This window comes from Schistocerca nitens, chromosome 1 (genome assembly GCF_023898315.1).
Source record: "Schistocerca nitens isolate TAMUIC-IGC-003100 chromosome 1, iqSchNite1.1, whole genome shotgun sequence".
Taxonomy (NCBI): Eukaryota; Metazoa; Arthropoda; class Insecta; order Orthoptera; family Acrididae; genus Schistocerca; species Schistocerca nitens.
The window spans coordinates 266,698,553-266,722,540 of record NC_064614.1 but is presented as its reverse complement, the minus strand read 5'-3'; the positions used below and the strand labels follow the sequence as shown (position 1 = coordinate 266,722,540).

General features: G+C 38.0%; 1 protein-coding gene across 1 annotated transcript in view; it reads right to left on the bottom strand.

The window, feature by feature from the left end:
* LOC126242367 (heat shock 70 kDa protein 12A-like) overlaps positions 1–23,988 on the bottom strand; it is a 225,077-nt gene that overhangs the window by 140,652 nt on the left and 60,437 nt on the right. Inside the window, exons 2-3 of the mRNA XM_049948085.1 lie at positions 20,174–20,267; positions 1,483–1,712 (exon numbers count right to left, since the gene is read on the bottom strand). Of these exons, the coding sequence (XP_049804042.1) occupies positions 1,483–1,712; positions 20,174–20,267 (324 nt within the window). The remainder of the gene's footprint in view (positions 1–1,482; positions 1,713–20,173; positions 20,268–23,988) is intronic.

Genomic DNA, 23,988 nt, shown 5'->3' with positions numbered 1-23,988 from the left:
ACAGTTTTTTATATTGCTATGACTACCAACCAGCTGTCCACCAGGATGAACAGCCATCCCCAAACTGTAGCCAAGAGCAAAGTAGACCATCCTGTGGCACAACATGCAGCTGAACATAACACACTTCATGTCAGTGGCTGCTTTGCTACCAAGCCACCTGGATCCATCCCTGCACCACCAGCTTTTCTGAAATGGGCAAATGGGAGTTATCCTTACAACACATTCTCCAGTCCCGTAATTATCCCGGCCTCAACCGATGGTAACATACTGTCCCAATAACCTCCGTCTAACAGTTTCCACCCCCTCTGTCCTATCATCTCCTCTACATTCTTGTCTTCAACCCTATTTATTTGCAGCCCTCTGCCAATGCATCTGCCTGTCTTTCCCTGTTTCTCTTCTTTTTCGTTCTTTTCTTCAACACATCCCTGCCCCAAAACCTCCTAACACTGCATCTGTCAGCAGTCAGTCCCTGTACACTCCACCAGACAGTGTTCATCTCTCTCTTCCCTTCCATTTGCCCTTCCCCACCCCTCCAGACAGCTGCTTGCATCCCATGTGATGTTGCATTCCGTCCCTATATTGTTGTTCAGTAAGAGATCTATACAAGTATTGGACGCCTTCAAGTGCTGTCTCAGACCTGAAGTAAGAATGATGTTCCTGTACCGGAGGCTGATCTGGAGATAGTACTTCAAAACTGCAGCTATTGATTTAAGAATGGTATCCAAAAACAGTTTTCTGATTGGGGTTTGAAGGGGATGAGGATGCATTCACTCCATGCGGCATGACTAAAAAATTATCAGTCAACCTTAGGTGTCATGCAGATTCTTTCTTCACAGCTACAGTATCACCACATTGTATCACCAAAGCCTTCCAGAAGTTTGTGTGTACAGTGCTCTGGCTGGTATCATGGACAACACATTTTGGGAAGAGAGTGACTAAAACACTGATAGTGATGAACACATTAGTGGTGGCAAAGTTAACAGTGATATACACGAAGACTGTGATCAGAAGGCTGGCACTTCTGTATTATTTATCTGCATTATAACATTAAAATGGATTAAGAGAGACCATACCGTGAACACTTTTTTTAAAATGGTTATAATGAACAATTTATCCACTCAGTCCCCCCTCCTCCCAGCCCCTCTTCCCTCAACAAAGTCAAGGGTGCTGCTTATATTTAGTATTTAGGTGCAGCTTATATTCATGTGTGTAAGGTACATTTACTTAAATAAAATTTCATATTTTTGGAAAATCTTTAATAAAAAGTCATAAATAAGAGCACATGACAATTATAAAATAAACAGGAAAGGGAGCTATGAAAGAAACTAGAAAAATTAAATAATAACATTTCATAACACTTCACTTTAATGCCACAGTAACATACAATATTCTGAAAGCTCTACATGATGTATAACATTCTGACAATACAGATTCTGTATATATCATTTATCATAAAAATGGACAGCTATAAATTAGACTTACCTTGTGGACGTCGCATGATGTGGATTCGTCTGGTGGGATCTGACCTGAAGCTAAATGCATATCCACTGTATGCAGTGCCCAAATCAACAGCAATAATAACTTGTACATGGCAAGAATCTAATCTCATGCAGCATTCTTCTGATATAAGCATCTCTTCAACATGGTTGAAAGCCTCAGGTCCATCTTCCTGTCTGAAGGAGCCAGATGAGAGCACCATATGTGGGCTTTTCCTAATAACATAATGAACATAATTCATTAAATAATGAGATTTATTCATTCATTCACCATGTTTGATAGATCACATCCAGGATGAAAAATCTGTAGGCATGTAGAAAAATTCAAGATATGCCTTGTAAAATGAGAAGAAACTGGTATAAAAAAAATCTACTCACTGTACAAATGGTAGATTGTCCACAGACAATGAGAAATGAAGTTATCACATGTAAAATGTGATGTGTGGTGTGCTTTATTCATATTAGATGATAGTTCAACAATAAACTGAAAAATGGCAGGTCTATCTCTGGTATATTCCCATCAATAGCAACTCTGTCACTATGTGTGCATGTAAACAGTGGTAACTGCCAAAAACATGACTTTCAAAAGTAGTAACATGTGCACTGTTCATGCCAGGTAAATACTTTTCAGGGAATATTAGTAAAAATATCCAAGGATGATTTAGATAACCATGACTCAGATAAAGATCATTTTTGTGTTTCAAAAATTGTTGCTAATCAAATATATGTGAATAATTATTTGAGTAAGTAAACAAAGTTAAACTGTGTTCCTCACCAAGATTTACATCAAATTATGTGACAGTGTAATGGCAAATATGTCATGGCCTTAACATTTACATTTATAGGAAGGTGACATTAAAATTAATTTTATATTGTGGTGTATCGTAGATTAATTTTTGAGACTGTCATGCTTTATTATCACAAAAATTAGCAAAGCAAATATTAACATGATAAACTGAAACACTCCAGACCATTTAAATTTGCATTTTTAAAGTCTTCATGGTAATGTTTCACTAACTCTCCAAGCAAGTAAACAGTGGAAAGCTAATGCTAACCCAAGTTAAGTGCACTCAGTTTTGAAGTAAAATAATATGAGGTATCCATTGATGTATTTTTGAGAATAAAATTGTGAACAGAATTTATGATTTTAAAAATATGTCATTGCTCTAGGGATAATTAGAAACAAAAACTTACCTGAATAAAAAAATCACAATGAATGTACTTGATGTAACTTCTTCAGGAGATTTTATTGAAACTTTACTGCACAACTCCTCAAAACAACCAACTTGTCCCTTACCATTGTTTACAACCCACATTGTCAATTAGTTAAAAAACAGCTAGTTTGAAGAAAAAAGCTGTTACTTCATAATTATATTAAATAGCTGCTGTTATGCATTTCACATTAATGCACAGCCAGACACAGAAAGTGAAGCAACCAAAAGACATGGTAGGATGTCAATGTAACTTCATACATGTATGATTCATTCCGCATCATTATGATTTATCATGCAAAATGATCCATGGAACATGAAACTAACTAACTTCATACCAGCAGCAGGTATGTAAAAGATTACAGTTTCAGTTCTCTGTGACAAGTAGAATAGCCACCAGTGTGCAGTACTTTTGTTTGTATTTAGAGTTATTACCAGGCAGGGTATGGCATACAAAGAGGGTGGACAGCATCAGATGTTAAGTGATCATTTTGAAGTACATGGAGATGCCACATGCTCATGCGAGATAGTGTTATCTGCAAGTCATATAGTTTGGAAGGGGTCACATTGTGGGACTACAACAGCTGGATGATTGAATTATGCAATACCCAGATTTGTGGTGCATTTGGGTGTGACAGTGATCTGATGTTGGATTGCCTGAGAACATGAGGTCAGGCATACTCATTGTCAAGATTGTGGTTGACTGCATCTGACTACCATAAAGGAGGATCACCACATGGTGCATGAGGCACACCATACACCTTCACATCTGCATCTGCCATCCAAGAACATTCTGTGTAACCCACCTCATTGGTCAGAGACTAGCAGCTAGACTAATGAATTACCATCCCATGCATAGGCCACCATTAACACCACAACACAAACAGCTGCATTTACAGTGGTGCCTTGAATGGGAAACATTGACTATACTGAATGGCACTCAATTGTGTTCAGTGATGAATCACAATTCTGCACTACCCTAGATGCCCATCATTGATGAGAATGGGGTGACTAGGGCAGAGAGACTATTCTTCCAATGTTTTGGAGAGGCACAGCATTATTACATCTCATATCTAGGTGCGGGCAGCCAATCAGTATGACTTCAGCTAATGGCTGGCAGTGATTGAGGGGACTGTAATTGGCTGATGGCACACTGGTACATTACAGACATCCTGCATCCTCATGTGTTACCTCTCACATAACGGTATTATGGTGCCATTTTTCAACATGACAATGCTTGTCCACATATGGCATGTATTTCTATGAACTATCTGCATGATGTTGAGGTACTTCTGTAATATAAAGATCACCAGAACTGTCCCCAATAAAACACGTGCAGCACCAGCTCTGACATCATGCCTGTCTCATTGACAGTATCTTTGATATCAAGGACCAATTACAACAGTTGTGGACCAGCTTTCTTCAGAGGTGGATACAATGGTTTTACGAGACTCTTCCCAACACAATCAGTGCAGGTATCCAGGCCAGGGGTGTGAAACTCCATACTTATACTGCCAAGTTCCTTGTAAATCTGACTCAAGTTTGTAATTAGTGAAATAACACCACAGTTCTTCCCAACTCATGAAGTTTCATTTTGTTTCCCCCTTCCCTTCCAGATGTTTCATTCTTTTTGTCAGGCAATGTAGCTGCACACTGACACTGATATTTTTCAAAGAAGGAAAACATTACAAACATTTTAAATAACATTTATAAACACTTTCCTATTAAAAAACATGAAAAGGACAATTCCAATGTATTTTGTTGTAGTTTATAAGCTGTTATATATAGAACCAAGAACAAATAATTAAAGTTATGAAAGTGAAAAATGATTTGCAACAGATGATTCTGATTGTAAAGGAGAGCCCCAGATTTCCAGTTTTTTTTTTTTTTTTTTTTTTTGCTGTTTCCACATCTACATCTACATCTACTTGGATACTCTGCAAATCACATTTATGTGCCTGGCAGAGGGTTCATCGAACCACCTTCACAGTTCTCTATTATTCCAATCTCATATAGCGCGTGGAGAGAACAAACACCTATATCTTTCTGTGCGAGCTCTGATTTCCCTTATTTTATTGTGGTGCTCATTTCTCCCTATGTTGGTTGGTATGAACAAAATATTTTTGCATTCAGATGAGAAAGATGGTGATTGGAATTTTGTGAGAAGACCCTGTCTCAATGAGAAACACCTTTCTTTTAATGATGTCCAGACCAGCTGCTGTATCATTTATTTCAGTGACACTCTCTTCCATATTTCGTGACAATACAAAATATATTCTTTGAACTTTTTTGATGTACTCTGTCAGTCCTATCTGCTGAGGATCGCACACTGTGCAGCAGTATTCCAAAAGAGGACGAACAAGCATAGTGTGGGCAGTCTCCTTAGTAGATCTGTTACATTTTCTAAGTGTCCTGCCAATAAAATGCAGTCTTTGGTTAGCCTTCCCCACAACATTTTCTATGTTTTTATTCCAAATTAAGTTGTTCTAATTGTAATTCCTATGTATTTAGTTGAATTTATGGCCTTTAGATTTGACTGATTTATTGTGTAACCAAAGTTTAACGAAATCCTTTTAGCACTCATGTGGATGACTTCATACTTTTTGTTATTTAGGACCAACTACCAATTTTTGCACCATTCAGATATCTTTTCTAAATCGTTTTGCAATTTGTTGATCTTCTGATGACTTTATTAGTCAATAAATGACAGCATCATCTGCAAACAACCTAAGACGGCTGCTCAGATTGTCTCCAAATCATTTATATAGATAAGGAACAGCAAAGGGCCTATAACACTACCTTGGGGAATGCCAGAAATCACTTCTGTTTTACTCGATGACTTTCCGTCAGTTACTATGAACTGTGACCTCTCTGACAGGAAATCACAAATCCAGTCACATAACTGATACGATATTCCATAAGCATGCAATTTCACTACAAGCCACTTGTGTGGTACAGTGTCTAGGCTTCCGGAAATCCAGAAATATGCACTCAATCTGAAATCCCTTGTCAATAGCATGCAAAACTTCATGCGAATAAAGAGCCAGTTGTGTTTCACAAGAACGATGTTTTCTAAACCCATGTTGATTGTGTGTCAATAGACCGTTTTGTTCAAGGTAATTCATAATGTTCGAACACAATGTATGTTACAAAATCTTGCTGCATATTGACATTAATGATATGGGTCTAAGATTAAGTGGATTACTCCTACTACCTTTCTTGAAAGTTGGTGTGACCTGTGCAACTTTCCAGTCTTTGGGTACAGATCTTTCGTTGAATGAACGATTATATAAGATTGTTAAGTATGGAGCTAATGCATCAGCATACTCTGAAAGGAACCTCATTGGTATATTGTATGGACCAGAAGACTTGCATTTACTAAGTGATTTAAGTTGTTTCACTACTCTTAGGATATTTACTTCTATGGTACTCATGTTGGCAGCTGTTCTTGATTCGAATTCTGGAACATTTACTTCGTCTTCTTTTGTGAAGGCATTTTAGAAGGCTATGTTTAGTAACTCTGCTTTGGCAGCATTGTCCTTGATAGTATCTCCATTGCTGTCATGCAGAGAAGGCATTGATTGTGTCTTGCCACTAACATACTTCACATACTATTAGAATCTCTTTGGATTTTCTGCCAGGTTTCGAGACAAAATTTTGTTGTGGAAACTATTATAAGCATCTCACATTGAAGTCCATGCTAAATTTCGAGCTTCTGTTAAAGATTGCCAATCTTGGGGATTTTGCTTCTGTTTAAGTTTGGCATGTTTGTTTCGTAGTTTTTCCAACAATGTTCTGACCTGTTTTGTGTACCAAGGCGGATTGGCTCCATTGTTTGATAATTTATTTGGTATAAATCTCTCAATTGCTGCCGATACTATTTCTTTGTATTCAAGCCACATCTGTTATACACTTACATTATTAGTTTGGAAGGAGTGGAGATTGTCTCTCAGGAAGGCATCAAGTGAATTTTTATCTGCTTTTTTGAACAGGTAAATTTTTCATTTATTTTTGGATGATTTGGGGGCTACAATACCCAATCTCACTATTACAATCCCATGTTCACAAATCCCTGTATACGTTTTTATGCTCATCATTAACTCAGGATTATTTGTTGCTAAGAAATCAAGTGTGTTTTCACAGCCATTTACTATTCGTGTGGGCTCATGAACTAACTGCTCGAAATAATTTTCAATGAACGCATTTAGTACAATTTCAGATGATGTTTCATGCATACCTCCAGAATTAAACATGTATTTTTGCCAACATATCGAGGGTAAATTAAAGTCACCACCAACTATAATTGTATGAGTCAGGTATGTGTTTGAAATCAAACCCAAGTATTCTTTGAACCTTTCAGCAGCTGTATCATCTGAACTGGGAGGCCTGCAAAAGGATCCAGTTATTATTTTTCCCAGTTTCCGACAATGACCACTGCCCATACTAACTCACAGAAACTCTCTGCTTCAATTTCATGACAAGGTAAACTACTTCTAACAGCAACAAACACGCCACCGCCAATCATGTTGTTGTTTGTTGTTGTGGTCTTCAGTCCTGAGACTGGTTTGATGCAGCTCTCCATGCTACTCTATCCTGTACAAGCTTCTTCATCTCCCAGTACCTACTGCAACTTACATCCTTCTGAATCTGCTTAGTGTATTGATCTCTTGGTCTCCCTCTATGATTTTTACCCTCCACGCTGCCCTCCAATGCTAAATTTGTGATCCCTTGACGCCTCAAAACATGTCCTACCAACCGATCCCTTCTTCTAGTCAAGTTGTGCCACAAACTTCTCTTCTCCCCAATGCTATTCAACACCTCCTCATTAGTTACGTGATCTACCCACCTTATCTTCAGCCATCTTCTGTAGCACCACATTTCGAAAGCTTCTATTCTCTTCTTGTCCAAACTGGTTATCGTGCATGTTTCACTTCCATACATGGCTACACTCCATACAAATACTTTCAGAAACGACTTCCTGACACTTAAATCTATACTCGATGTTAACAAATTTCTCTTCTTCAGAAACAATTTCCTTGCCATTGCCAGTCTACATTTTATATCCTCTCTACTTCGACCATCATCAGTTATTTTACTCCCTAAATAGCAAAACTCCTTTACTACTTTAAGAGTCTCATTTCCTAATCTAATCCCCTCAGCATCACCCAATTTAATTTGACTACATTCGAAAGTCAAATTCTATGTACCGACTTGACAGAAAATCCTAGGAAGTTCTGGTCTTACGTTAAATCAGTAAGTGGCTCAAAACAGCATATCCAGACACTCCGGGATGATGATGGCATTGAAACAGAGGATGACACGCGTAAAGCTGAAATACTAAACACCTTTTTCCAAAGCTGTTTCACAGAGGAAGACCGCACTGCAGTTCCTTCTCTAAATCCTCGCGCAAACGAAAAAATGGCTCACATCGAAATAAGTGTCCAAGGAATAGAAAAGCAACTGGAATCACTCAACAGAGGAAAGTCCACTGGACCTGACGGGATACCAATTCGATTCTACACAGAGTACGCGAAAGAACTTGCCCCCCTTCTAACAGCCATGTACCGCAAGTCTCTAGAGGAACAGAGGGTTCCAAATGATTGGAAAGGAGCACAGGTAGTCCCAGTCTTCAAGAAGGGTCGTCGAGCAGATGCGCAAAACTATAGACCTATATCTCTGACGTCGATCTGTTGTAGAATTTTAGAATATGTTTTTTGCTCGCGTATCATGTCATTTTTGGAAACCCAGAATCTACTATGTAGGAATCAACATGGATTCCGGAAACAGCGATCGTGTGAGACCCAACTCGCTTTATTTGTTCATGAGACCCAGAAAATATTAGATACAGACTCCCAGGTAGATGCTATTTTTCTTGACTTCCAGAAGGCGTTCGATACAGTTCCGCACTGTCACCTGATAAACAAAGTAAGAGCCTACGGAATATCAGACCAGCTGTGTGGCTGGATTGAAGAGTTTTTAGCAAACAGAACACAGCATGTTGTTATCAATGGACAGACGTCTACAGACGTTAAAGTAACCTCTGGCGTGCCACAGGGGAGTGTCATGGGACCATTGTTTTTCATAATATATGTAAATGACCTAGTAGATAGTGTCGGAAGTTCCATGCAGCTTTTCGCGGATGATGCTGTAGTATACAGAGAAGTTGCAGCATTAGAAAATTGTAGCGAAATGCAGGAAGATCTGCAGCAGATAGGCACTTGGTGCAGGGAGTGGCAACTGTCCCTTAACATAGACAAATGTAATGTATTGCGAATACATAGAAAGAAGGATCCTTTATTGTATGATTATATGATAGCGGAACAAACACTGGTAGCAGTTACTTCTGTAAAATATCTGGGAGTTTGCGTGCGGAACGATTTGAAGTGGAATGATCATATAAAATTAATTGTTGGTAAGGCGGGTACCAGGTTGAGATTCATTGGGAGAGTGCTTAGAAAATGTAGTCCATCAACAAAGGAGGTGGCTTACAAAACACTCGTTCGACCTATACTTGAGTATTGCTCATCAGTGTGGGATCCGTACCAGATTGGGTTGACGGAGGAGGTAGAGAAGATCCAAAGAAGAGCGGCGCGTTTCGTCACAGGGTTATTTGGTAACCGTGATAGCATTACGGAGATGTTTAATAAACTCAAGTGGCAGACTCTGCAAGAGAGGTGCTCTGCATCGCGGTGTAGCTTTCTCGCCAGGTTTCGAGAGGGTGCGTTTCTGGATGAGGTATCGAATATATTGCTTCCCCCTACTTATACCTCCCGAGGAGATCACGAATGTAAAATTAGAGAGATTAGAGCATGCATGGAGGCTTTCAGACAGTCGTTCTTCCCGCGAACCATACGCAACTGGAACAGGAAAGGGAGGTAATGACAGTGGCACGTAAAGTGCCCTCCGCCACACACCGTTGGGTGGCTTGCGGAGTATAAATGTAGATGTAGATGTTGATTATCCTCGTTTTGCTTTTGTTGATGTTCATCTTATATCCTCCTTTCAAGACACTGTCCATTCCGTTCAACTGCTCTTGCAAGTCCTTTGCTGTCTCTGACAGAATTACAATGTCATCGGCGAACCTCAAAGTTTTTACTTCTTCTCCATGAATTTTAATACCTACTCCGAATTTTTCTTTTGTTTCCTTTACTGCTTGTTCAATATACAGATTGAATAACATCGGGGAGAGGCTACAACCCTGTCTCACTCCTTTCCCAACCACTGCTTCCCTTTCATGCCCAACGACTCTTATAACTGCCATCTGGTTTCTGTACAAATTGTAAATAGCCTTTCGCTCCCTGTATTTTACCCCTGCCACCTTCAGAATTTGAAAGAGAGTATTCCAGTTAATGTTGTCAAAAGCTTTCTCTAAGTCTACAAATGCTAGAAACGTAGGTTTGCCTTTTCTTAATCTTTCTTCTAAGATAAGTCGTAAGGTTAGTATTGCCTCACGTGTTCCAACATTTCTACGGAATCCAAACTGATCTTCCCCGAGGTCTGCCTCTACCAGTTTTTCCATTCGTCTGTAAAGTATTCACGTTAGTATTTTGCAGCTGTGACTTATTAAACTGATAGTTCGGTAATTTTCACATCTGTCAACACCTGCTTTCTTTGGGATTGGAATTATTATATTCTTCTTGAAGTCTGTGGGTATTTTCCCTGTCTCATACATCTTGCTCACCAGAGTTTTGTCATGACTGGCTCTCCAAAGGCCATCAGTAGTTCTAATGGAATGTTGTCTACTCCTGGGGCCTTGTTTCGACTCAGGTCTTTCAGTGCTCTGTCAAACTCTTCACGCAGTATCTTATCTCCCATTTCATCTTCATCTACATCCTCTTCCATTTACATAATATTGTCCTCAAGTACATCGTCCTTGTATAAACCCTCTATATACTCCTTCCACCTTTCTGCCTTCCCTTCTTTGCTTAGAACTGGGTTGCCATCTGAGCTCTTGATATTCATACAAGTGGTTCTCTTCTCTCCAAATGTCTCTTTAATTTTCCTGTAGGCAGTATCTATCTTACCCCTAGTGAGACAAGCCTCTATATCCTTACATTTGTCCTCTAGCCATCCCTGCTTAGCCATTTTGCACTTCCTGTCGATTTCATTTTTGAGACGTTTGTATTCCTTTTTGCCTGCTTCATTTACTGCATTTTTATATTTTCTCCTTTCATCAATTAAATTCAATATTTCTTCTGTTACCCAAGGATTTCTATTAGCCCTCGTCTTTTTACCTACTTGATCCTCTGCTGCCTTCACTACTTCATCCCTCAGAGCTACCCATTCTTCTTCTACTGTATTTCTTTCCCCCATTCCTGTCAATTGTTCCCTTATGCTCTCCCTGAAACTCTCTACAACCTCTGGTTATTTCAGTTTATCCAGGTCCCATCTCCTTAAATTCCCACCTTTTTGCAGTTTCTTCAGTTTCAATCTGCAGTTCATAACCAATTGATTGTGGTCAGAATCCACATCTGCCCCTGGAAATGTCTTACAATTTAAAACCTGGTTCCTAAATCTCTTTCTTACCATTATATAATCTATCTGATACCTTTTAGTATCTCCAGGATTCTTCCAGGTATACAACCTTATTTTATGATTCTTGAACCAAGTGTTAGCTATGATTAAGTTATGCTCTGTGCAAAATTCTACAAGGCGGCTTCCTCTTTCATTTCTTCCCCCCAATCCATATTCACCTACTATGTTTACTTCTCTCCCTTTTCCTACTGATGAATTCCAGTCACCCATGACTATTAAATTTTCGTCTCCCTTCACTACCTGAATAATTTCTTTTATCTCGTCATACATTTCATCAATTTCTTCATCATCTGCAGAGCTAGTTGGCATATAAACTTGTACTACTGTAGTAGGCATGGGCTTTGTGTCTATCTTGGCCACAATAATGCGTTAACTGTGCTGTTTGTAGTAGCTAACCTGCACTCCTATTTTTTTTATTCATTATTAAACCTACTCCTGCATTATCCTTATTTGATTTTGTATTTATAACCCTGTAATCACCTGACCAAAAGTCTTGTTCCTCCTGCCACCGAACTTCACTAATTCCCACTATATCTAACTTTAACCTATCCATTTCCCTTTTTAAATTTTCTAACATACCTGCCCGATTAAGGGATCTGACATTCCATGCTCCGATCCGTAGAACGCCAGTTTTCTTTCTCCTGATAACGACGTCCTCTTGAGTAGTCCCCGCCCGGAGATCCGAATGGGGGACTATTTTACCTCCGGAATATTTTACCCAAGAGAACGCTATCATCATTTAATCATACAGTAAAGCTGCATGTCCTCGGGAAAAATTACAGCTGTAGTTTCCCCTTGCTTTCAGCTGTTCGCAGTACCAGCACAGCGAGGCCGTTTTGGTTAATGTTACAAGGCCAGATCAGTCAATCATCCAGACTGTTGCCCCTGCAACTACTGAAAAGGCTGCTGCCCCTCTTCAGGAACCACATGTTTGTCTGGCCTCTTAACAGATACCCCTCCGTTGTGGTTGCACCTACGGTACGGCCATCTGTATCGCTGAGGCACGCAAGCCTCCCCACCAATGGCAAGGTCCATGGTTCATGTTTAGCCTATCCTTTTGGAACACAGTTAGGTTCTTCATAAAAATTTTGGCTGAACTTATCTCCGGCTTTAGCCAGCTTTCAGTGCCTATAACGATTTGAACATCAGTGCTTTCTATTAGCACTTGGAGCTCTGGTACTTTCCCAACACAGCTATGATAATTTACAACTGTGCCTCTTACTAAACAGTGGCTATGAAGAAACTTGATGCCACTGCGCTTAAGGGTCACTGCATGGACATACCATAATTCAGGTAAGAACAGATAAACCACTTGTCCATGGGTAGCTCCTTAAGCCCATGGTAGGAAATCTCTTTATGGAAAAATGTGAAGAACAAGTACTAGAAAGTTCCACCAAACAACTGAAAATTAGATTCTGTTATGTGGATGTTCATGATTTGGGGCCATGGCAGAGAGGAACTAGGTTATTTTCATGAACATGTCAAAAATTTAATTTGAAGATGGGGGAGGAGGTTGGTGGCAGATTACATTTTTGGATGAACTTGTTGTCAAAAATGAAAATGGTGGCTTCGGCAACACAGTACTCTGAAAAATCACAGTTATAGACTATTATCTACATTGAGATTCACACTTTGGGAAAAGTGTGGTGTTATTAAAATGCTAGTGGATAGAGTGAGAAACATTTTTGAACCAGAGTCACTTGATGCTGAATTGGGATATATCAGCAGTCCATTGCAGAAGTCTATTGCACCGAAATAAAGAGAGCTTCACGATAAACATATAAAAGATCAGTGATGTACAGTTGTAGCGGTTCTGCCTGCTTTGTTTATTTCATTTGAGTTCCTCGGTATCGACATACTGTGTTGCTACGCTGGCTGAAAGTGTAGCCAACAGGTGCATAGTTGCACTTCACAGTACTTCAATTTCACTGTTCACAACCCCCCAACAGTACACAGTTATATGGCCAGTGCACTGTTGTTTAACTTTCAATAAACCTCAGTAATAGTTTTCAGGCAAACCTCCACATACTGCTACAATAGTTTACTACTGAACATCTACGAGCAGTAAAAACCTAACTGCAAGGTTCATAGTTCTTGAAGAATAGAAAGTACATATGGAGCAGACACTGTCAGTGCTTTAACACACAGCCTATTGGTGTAAAACTTTTTTTTAATTATTTTTTTATTTGGCCTTTGAGTGTGTACTCAATTTAGCCATTGGCAACACATAGTGACAATGTACACATAATTGAATAAACAAATACAGAAACGCATATTTACAAGAATAAAAAGCTTAACTGTTACAGTTTTGTACATAATGTTTTAAAAATTGAATTGGAAAATAATTAAAACTGTCTTGGCTTACAAGGGGTAACACTAATTTCACTGTTAAGTGGATGCATTGTTGTCATTCTAAGCAACACAGATTCCTTGTCTGAAACTCGGCCTTGGACTGACTGTCTCGTGACCAAACATTGGGCCCTTATATATCATCACAATAATAGGTACTGAAACTACAAATTGTTTGAAGTTAAATTTACAGAAATTACATTTAAAACTTAAACTCATTAAATTAACTGAATACGAGGTGCATTCAAGTTCTAAGGCCTCCTATTTTTTTTCTCCGGACTGGAAAGAGATAGAAACATGCGCATTGTTTTAAAACGAGGCCGCGTTCATTGTCAATACATCCCAGTGATGGCAGCACCGTATGGCAGATGGAATTTTACTGCCAGCGGTGAGAATGAGAACTGTTTTAAATACTTAAAATGGCGACGTTTTCCTTACTTGAACAGCGTACAATCATTCGTTTTCTGAATTTGCATGGTGTGAAACCAATTGAAATTCATCGACAGTTGAAGGAGACATGTGGTGATGGAGTTATGGATATGTCGAAAGTGCGTTCGTGGGTGCGACAGTTTAATGAAGGCAGAACATCGTGTGACAACAAACCGAAACAACCTCGGGCTCGCACGAGCCGGTCAGACGACATGATCGAGAAAGTGGAGAGAATTGTTTTGGGGGATCGCCGAATGACTGTTTAACAGATTGCCTCCAGAGTTTGCATTTCTGTGGGTTCTGTGCACACAATCCTGCATGAAACCTGAAAATGCGAAAAGTGTCATCCAGGTGGGTGCCACGAATGCTGACGGATGACCACACGGCTACCCGTGTGGCATGTTGCCAAGCAATGTTGACACGCAACGACAGCACGAATGGGACTTTCTTTTCGTCGGTTGTGACAATGTATGAGACGTGGATGCCATTTTTCAATCCAGAAACAAAGCGCCAGTCAGCTCAATGGAAACACACAGATTCAACGCCACCAAAAAAATTTCGGGTAACCACCAGTGCTGAAAAAATGATGGTGTCCATGTTCTGGGACAGCGAGGCCGTAATCCTTACCCATTGCGTTCCAAAGGGCACTACGGTAACAGGTGCATCCTACAAAAATGTTTTGAAGAACAAATTCCTTCCTGCACTGCAACAAAAACGTCCGGGAAGGGCTGCGCGTGTGCTTTTTCACCAAGACAACGCACGCGCACATCGAGCTAACGTAACGCAACAGTTTCTTCGTGATAACAACTTTGAAGTGATTCCTCATGCTCCCTACTCACCTGACCTGGCTCCTAGTGACTTTTGGCTTTTTCCAACAATGAAAGACACTCTCCGTGGCCGCACATTCACCAGCCGTGCTGCTATTGCCTCAGCGATTTTCCAGTGGTCAAAACAGACTCCTGAAGAAGCCTTCGCCGCTGCCATGGCATCATGGCGTCAGCGTTGTGAAAAATGCGTACGTCTGCAGGGCGATTACGTCGAGAAGTAACGCCAGTTTCATCGATTTCAGGTGAGTAATTAATTAGAAAAAAAATCGGAGGCCTTAGAACTTGAATGCACCTCGTACATCGAAAAATTCCATCTTTTTAACAGTTTCTTCTATTACAAGGTTTAGCCCGAATTATTTGTTTAAATGATGAAATTAACATATATAGCTACACAAACAATACTTTGGACAAAATTGTTAATTACTTTGGAATTAATTAAGGGAGTCAAATAGATACTTTAAGGTTACTAACATTTTATCTTCCAAATGTTTATAACTATTACAGAATTTATATTTGTTTATACATCAACAATAGAATTGAAGTTACAAAACAATTAGTGATTTTGTTCTATAATGAAAGATACTACCTAGAAAAAGTCAAAATTAGAAAATCAATTAAATACATAAAAAAAGCACAAAATTAGATCTGGTGTTATATTCCTTAAAACTATGGGCCAATCCTTCTCTTTTATGAAAATGCAAATTATATTCATGTATGTTAATGGTAATTAGTTAAACCAAAAAAAAAAAAAAAAAGATAAAAAGAATTTAAGGTGACAGATGGCAAAATAAGAGGGGAATTAAAATTAGCCCAGCTTGCTTTGTCACACAGTCAATTGCAAAATAAAAGATTTTACTACTACTGATTAAACACGTTACTAGCTGGACAGAGTAGATCTTGGAGAAATGGAATATCACTGCAGTCTACAAACCTACCTGAAAGATAGGTTGGTGAAGGACACTTGGAAACTGCTGGAAAAGCAAGAATTTTCAAAAATACCATGTAGTTGTGGGAACCTGGATGCATACATTACATAAAGAACACTCAAAAATGCCCAGAGAATGTACAGAAGACTGCAGAAGGGGAAAAAGAAATAGATTAGGTGTTATGAAACATGCTTTGCAGCCTGGAGACCATCACATTTGATTAGATAAAACTCAAGATCTGGCTACCATGAATGGAAGCGGGTGTAAAACAGCTGAATGGCATCAGGACTCCAGTGCTGAAATACACTGATTGGAAAAAAGGCAAAGATACATAAGGGGAGTAATAAATGGAATCAAGCTACACAGGTTCAGAGGATATGTGATACTACTAACGTGCTAACAAAATCGAATTAGCAGTATGAGCCTGCTTATCAGTATAATGTTGCATCCTCTCTGGCTTGGATGCAAGCATTGATTCAGTTAATAAGGATGTCATAAAGCCATTTTATCCTCTCCTGAAGCAAGCTGGTCCACAGCTGTTGCAACTACCTCTTGATTTCCAGGATACTAGCACTGGGATGGAGTTGATGTTCAATCTGTTTGGAAACCTCTTGTTGGGGACGGATCAGGAGATCTTGCTGGCCACAGGAGTACCTCAACATCACACAGACAGTCCATAGAGACATGTTGCAAGGGAAAAAACATTGTCCTGTTCATACATAGTACCAAGATATTGCTGTATGAGTTGTAATACATAAGGGAGCAGGATGTCTGTGACATATTGTTGTGCTGTCAGAGTTCCCTCAATTTCTACCACCTGTAACCTGAAGTCATACTAAATGGCTCCCATCACTATGATGCCAGGAGCAACAACATTGTGCTTCTGCAAAACCTTGGTTAAATGAGATCTCTCTCTCCAGGTCATACAGGGCAGTGCAGGACTGATTCATTGTTGAACAAAATGCAATGCCATTCTTCAGCAAAACAGATATGGCATCACTCCAAATGTAGCCATTTGTACTGTAGTTATAAGGGTAGCCTATGCCTGGGACAATAATTCTTTAGTCTGGCTACTGCTAGTCTCTGAACAGTGATGTGGGATGACACAAAATGTTCCAGAGAGTCCACTACTCATTCTTGGATGGCAGATGCCAATGGGAAGGCGCTTGGTGCACAATATGGCGGTCTTCTCCTATGTTGCTCATTCATGATCGACCTGAACCTGTACAAGTGAGTCTGCCTTCAGGCTCCTACGCAGTCCAACATCAGGCCACTGTCACATCTGAATGCCCTGAAAATCTGTATACTGCACAATTTGACCATCTAGCCAACTGCAGACCCCAATGAGGTCCCTTTGAAATGCTGTCAGGTGCTGATAACACTGTTTCACAGTAGAACACAGCCTATTCCCATTCTTCACAGTGATCACTCAGTATCTGACAGTGTTCATTTCCCTTATATGCCCTACCAGGTCTGGTAACAACACAAAACATGAGCAACACTATTGCACTCTGGTGTGTATGTGTACAAAGTTATATTGACATTTGACCATGTCTTCTGGATGCTTCACTTTTCTTGTCAGGGAGTGTAGATGTGCACCAGTTTTCAGATGTGGAACAATAGCAATAGCAGATGACAGCAACCAACAACAGCAAGTTGCTCTAGAGTTTTGAAAACATGTTTCATCATGTTAAAGCATGAGAGCATGAAGAAAACTAAGTTGATAGTGAGTCAGGATGTTTGTCTCACATTCACAGATGCTACAACTGCCACTGAAAATGTCCTCTGCAGATGAGGACAAAACTGTTTATTTCTGTAGAAAAATCATTTAATCACAGCATAACATCCCAGAATATCTTAACAAGGTGCCATTTCTGATTATGAAAATTTGCATTTTACACACACAATAGGATTATACCTGGTGAAGCACTATGGTCCTCACAGCAGCCTTTGGCTATCAGCAAATTATTTCACTTTGAGTTTGACAGTAAGTGTTCTCTTTTAATATTTCTTGTATTTGTATTATCTGAATTAATTCAATTAAAGAAAACAGATCAAATAAACAAGTTTGCCATTGTTTTCCATAAGTGTGCTAAATAGTGAGTATGACAACAACTTCCTGTTGTATGTACCACTGAAATCAAGGAGCATTTTGATGATTTTTATTTATATAGCTATCAAGACAATTGTGAAAATGGGTGTTCAAAGCTTTAGTAAACAGTCATTTCAAAAAAAGATTATCCAGTTTCAGTCAAATGCTTTGGGGGATCAGATACTTAGTAAAGTCATTAAAAACGCCCTGTACTTAATATTAACTTATTTCACTTTCACTGTCAATATGTGAAGGGTACAAATACGATAAAAATAATAATAATAGTAGGTATGTTACTGCCACAGACCCAAATATTTCCATAAGTACACAATACATATACAACAATATCAGAGAAGGGAAGTTGCTACTCATCATATAGCAGAGATGCTGAGTCACGATAAGCACAATAAAAAGATTCACACAGTTAAAGCTTTAGGCCATTAAGGCCTTTGTCAGCAGTAGGCACACACACACACACACTCTCTCTCTCACACACACACACACACACACACACACCTGAGACCTCTCTGAGACTGCAGATGTGTGTGCAAGTTGCGTTTATATGTGTGTGTGTGTGTGTGTGTGTGTGTGTGTGTGTGTGTGTGTGTGTGTGTGTGTGTGTGTGTGTCTACTGCTGACAAAGCCCTTAATGGCCGAAAGCTTTAATTGTGTGAATCTTTTTATTGTGCCTATCGCGACTCAGCATCTCCGCTATATGGTGAGTAGCAACTTTCCTTCTCTGGTATTGTTATATTCCATCCTGGATTTCCCATTGTTCAATACATATACAAATTAGACTGAATATTTTTCATAACTGCTCCAAAAATGTTAACTTCTCAATATAATGCAAATAATAATTGGAAGGCCAGATCACCAATTGCTTTCAAGGCAAAATAGTGTTTGGTCAATAGGCGCATAAAAAATAAGGATAACCATCATTCCTCCAATCTTTCATGGCTCTTCAGAAGAGGAAGTTTACAGTACTCACACTTGTAATAACACTGCATTACTGGTATTTGTCATTCATCTAGAATGAGGAGATGTAGATGGCAGGAATAGTGAAGAATGGGAAAAGAGGGGCAGAAGCTTGCATAAGGCATACAGGGTGTAGGAAATGCACGGGTATCATCACAGTCTTCAAACATAAGTTGTAGGATATAATTAACAGTAATTCTGCATTTTTGAATCAGAACAATTAGATTCTTATCAAAGGAGAGATTCAAACATGACATGTGAATTTTTCTAGTAATCCTCCATCATAAAGAATGAGACAAGATTTTAGGAAAGTATGTGGCATTGGAATTAAGGGCCAAGATAGCACAGCTGCTCAGAAAGAGTTAAATGGAACAAGAAGCCACCTGAGTCATCTAGAACCACAGTCATGTTGCAACTGTGTCCTGTGAAGACAAAAAAGAAAATAAATTATGTGGTAGCAGGCATGTGATTTAGGAGTAAGAAACATGGAGAAAAGGGGGAATTGAGGAAATAGTAACCAGTAATTCCTTGTGTACAATATTACTGTTAGTAATTGTTATTATTATGATCATTATTGTCCCAATTATAAAGAAAAAACAGCCATAAAAGTGGATTGTAGCAAATGATGGTATATACTAGTGAGGTTTACAAAGTTTGAAACTATCAGGTTAGCTAGTTGGTATATTGCATATTTAACTGAGGAACTGGTGACAGCTGAAAGTCTGAGGTACATAATAACTATTGGAAATCAAAATAGAAAACTTCAATCAGAAAATACTCATGTGTCTTCATTTATATCTGTGAGCTGTCACAGTATTCTCATCTCCCTGTCTTGATACACCTCCTCCCTTGCTTTATACAATCTTCTGCAGTCTTCCAGTAACTCATACTGCATATGCTATCACTTGTGTCAGTGATGGAATCAGAAGTATGAGCCTCACCTTCGCTGCTGTAGCATGTAGCAGAAAGAGATTTTAAAAGCTTAGCAGCTGTGATATTATTTTACCTGTTTGACACACAGCACTTCACATTAAAAATGAGTCCTGGTCTGCCCTGTCAATCATTACTTACTGTAACTACTCTTTTCTTATACCCAGATTTATCATTAGTTATGGCCTATTCTATATATTGTTGTTGTCAACTATTTGAGTAAAAGTAATTTAGTAATTTTGTGTCAGAATTTAGCAATTTGCTGAAAATACACATGGATTTTAAAATGCTTCCAGGTGATTGCAGTAAATGGCATTAACCTTCTAATGATGAAAACCTGTCATTTTTCCAAACAATAGTTACATTTTTCACCATTTAAGTAATTTGAAAGTATTGTTCTTACCTCACAGGAGTTAGATCTTCTTGAACACCTGAATCCAAAGACTCATCTGTACATGTGCAAACTTCATCTGCACAGCTGTCTTCTGGACCACAGGCTGAAAAAAAGTTATGTCTTCACTTTCAGAGATTTCTCTTAAATATTAGTGATTTTCATAAGCCCATGAGCAAACTATCCTCTTCTTTTTCACATAATTTATTGAATATTATGACAGAGTACCTATCTGTTTATCACATCCTCTAAGAGTGATTTTTCTTCTAAGGAGGTAAATATGAATTCTAACAACCTGCCAGTTCCAGTTAAACACTTTAAAAGTTTGATCTTTTTGAAAGATTTGTCATGAAGAGTGTTAAACCCCACATAAAAATGGTAAATGAATTTTGAGATTGCAATGGAGTAACAGCTAGAAAAATGAAAATTAAACCATAATACACAGATACTAGTCCAAAAGAATTAGAAATAATTTGCAGTAATAAAGCAATATCCTGAGAACTGTGCTATATGTACTACGTCAATGAAAAGTAAACATGAAAATTTTCTTGTGTTTCATCACAGCAGAAATTAAATTTGCACACCTGTATCTAGTGGATTAAGTTAACATAAAACGTTTTGTTTTGCTAATGTTTTCATTAATTACTATACATATATGTGTACACTTATAGTAAAATAATAATATATGTGCTAAAACTGTAATATATTCAGTAACTGTAATTTCAAATGTATGCTGATGTACCCAGTATTGCTCTGAACAGTGATCAAAGGGCGAATAAATAAATAAAAATGTATAGTAGTTCTGACAGATAAGAATGAATTCAGTCACTATGATTAGTGGTTGTTTTTTTCTAGACAGGGTGTCCCAGGATGAATGGTCATTATTCAGAAGTATGACAAGAATCATCATTTGAAGCAAAAATCTTCATAGACATATGCCCTATTCTGAATTTTTTCAGAGATGGAACACATTTAATGTACATTGTCATTTATTTTCTGTATTATTCAATACACTGTCATTCTTTACAACACACCACACTAGTGTAGAGGAAGTTGAGACGTACAATTTGATGTAGGTGGAGATGTAGATACAAAAGATTTGTGTTATATTAAGTCAGAAAACTACATCAAACTGGCCTACAAAAGCTACCTAAGCTACAGTGCTTGCACCTCCCATAAGATTTTCAACATTCTGACAATATTATGAAAAGGATAGTTGCTACTGACTATACAGTGGAGGTGCCGAGTCACAGGTAGCATAACAAAAAGATGATCAAACAAGTAAGATTTCGGTCAAAAAGGCATTCATTGGAAAGAGTGAGTCTGGCCTTTGCAGCCAGCGACTGCTGCCATGAGTGTGGCAGTTGCATTTATGTCAGTGTGTGTGTTGTCTAATTTTGATGAAGGCCTGTTTAGTCGAAAGCTTTGTTTGACAGTCTTTTTGTTGTGCCTATCTGCAACTCAGTATCTTCACTATATCGGTGAGTAGCAACTATCCTTTCCATAATATCATGATTATTAGATTCTGGATTTTCCATTGTTTGATTTTTAATATTCTCTCACTCTATTCATGCAAACTATAAATCCTAGAAAAAAATGAATAGGACGTTTCTCATAGAAAACTGAACATAGGCTAAGTTTGTAATATGACATTTTCACTAGAAGTGGTTTTTAAGTTATTCAAGAAAAATGAACAAAAGTGACATTAAATGTGTTTTACCTGGAAACCATTCAGAATAGGGCATATGTCTATATGAAGATTTTTGTTTCAAATGAGCATTCCTGTCATATCTATCAATACTGGACATCATTCCTGGGATACCCTTTATGTTTCTATTGCCTTCTCTCTTCTTATCTGTTTTGTCCTTTGTTGTGCTTTTAGAGCGATATTTACAAATTAATTTACAATGTGAATATAAAATGATTTGTAACACATCATTTACCATGCAAATGATCTATCGAACATGAAACTAAATAACCAACCTATCTCTCTTCAGCCTTCCCTCAACCCACTCGCATCAGAAACTTTTACACACTGACTCACACATCCTGCAGCACAATTATGGAAAGCTCTTGATTTAAGCTCTGATGATTACCATTCGAGTATTTTACTTTACTTATGTTAACCCCCCCCCCCCCTCCCCTGCAGCAACCTGCCCCACCTTCACATGTCAATCATCATTTTCTTTTTGTTCTGTGCCACCTTTTCTGTTAATTGTTTGTTACTTTAATTCCAAGAGAATTCTCTCTTCTTCCTCCAAATTTATTGTTTGGACACTGTTCAGTCTTATTTCAGTTGGAATATTTTCTGTGTACATTTCTACATGACTTATTTTTCAGTCTGTGACATAGTTATACAGATTTTGCCATTGTTTTGCTTCAACATTCCTGTAGCAAGAGACTCACTGTTTCACACACTTGAGATTAGATTAGATTAGATTAGATTAATTATCCATTCCATAGACCAATAAAAGGGGAAATCCTCCTGAGTGTGGAACATGTCACATAAACACATTACAAAAATGTAATTAGAAAAACTTGAGTTTCATTAATGTTAATGATCCTCAGTCAATAAACAGTAAAATTATGTACATGAATTAAATTTAAACTTCTAATATTTACAGGTTTAATACTTACATCTGCTTTCATTAAATCCATCATTCAGACATTTTCTAGTTTCTTGTCTATTACAAACCAAGTACTGTCAAAAATTAAAGTACATTAATCATTTCAGTGATCCTTCATTAAAAACAGTCAGATTATGTACTAGATTTAAAATTAAACTTCCACTATTTACAGACTTAAGACTTACATCTGCTTTCCATACATCCATCATTCACACAGCAGGTAGTTACTTGGCTGTTACAACTAAGTATTGTCAAAAATTAAATTATAATAAATTTTCATTAACATGGTCTACTGCACGTGTTGAGAAACTCATGGATGGAATAGAAGGAGTTGGCCACCAAAAATTCTTTTAAATTATGTTTAAACTGTGCCTTGTCTGAAACTAAAGTCTTAATGGTTGCTGGTAACTTATTGAAAATATGCGTTGCTGAATAGTGGACTCCTTTCTGGGCAAGAGTAAGTGATTTTAAATCATAATGTATATTGTTCTTATTCCTAGTATTGATACTGTGTACTAAGCAGTTAGTTGGAAAAAGAGATATATTATTTATAACAAACTTCATTAAGGAATAAATATAGTGAGAAGCTGTGGTTAATATGCCCAATTCTTTGAATAGGTTTTGACATGATATTCTTGGATTTACACTACTCATTACTCTTATTATAGGCTTCTGTACTCTAAACATTTTTTCTCTGTTTGTGGAGTCACCCCAAAATATGATACCATATGACATAATGGAGTGAAAATAAGCAAAATATGCCAGTGATACCATATGACATAATGGAGTGAAAATAAGCAAAATATGCCAGTTTTTTATATTTATATCTCCTATGTCTGACATCATTCGCATTGCAAACACAGACTTGTTTAGGCACATTAGCAGTTTGTTAGTATGTTGCTCCCAACTGAATTTATTATCAAGTTGAAATCCCAAGAATTTTACACTCTCAACTTCTCCTATTTCCATGTCATCATATTTTATACACACACCAGAAGGAAATCTCTTGGAAGTTCTGAACTGCATATAGTGGGTCTTTTCAAAGTTTAATGACAGTTAATTGGCTATGAACCACTTATTAATGTCAGTAAAAATTTGATTAGCTGCCCTTTCTAAATTTATATTTGATTTACTATTTATTGCAATGTTTGTATCATCTGCAAATAAGACAAACTTGGCATCTGGTAATGTAACAGATGA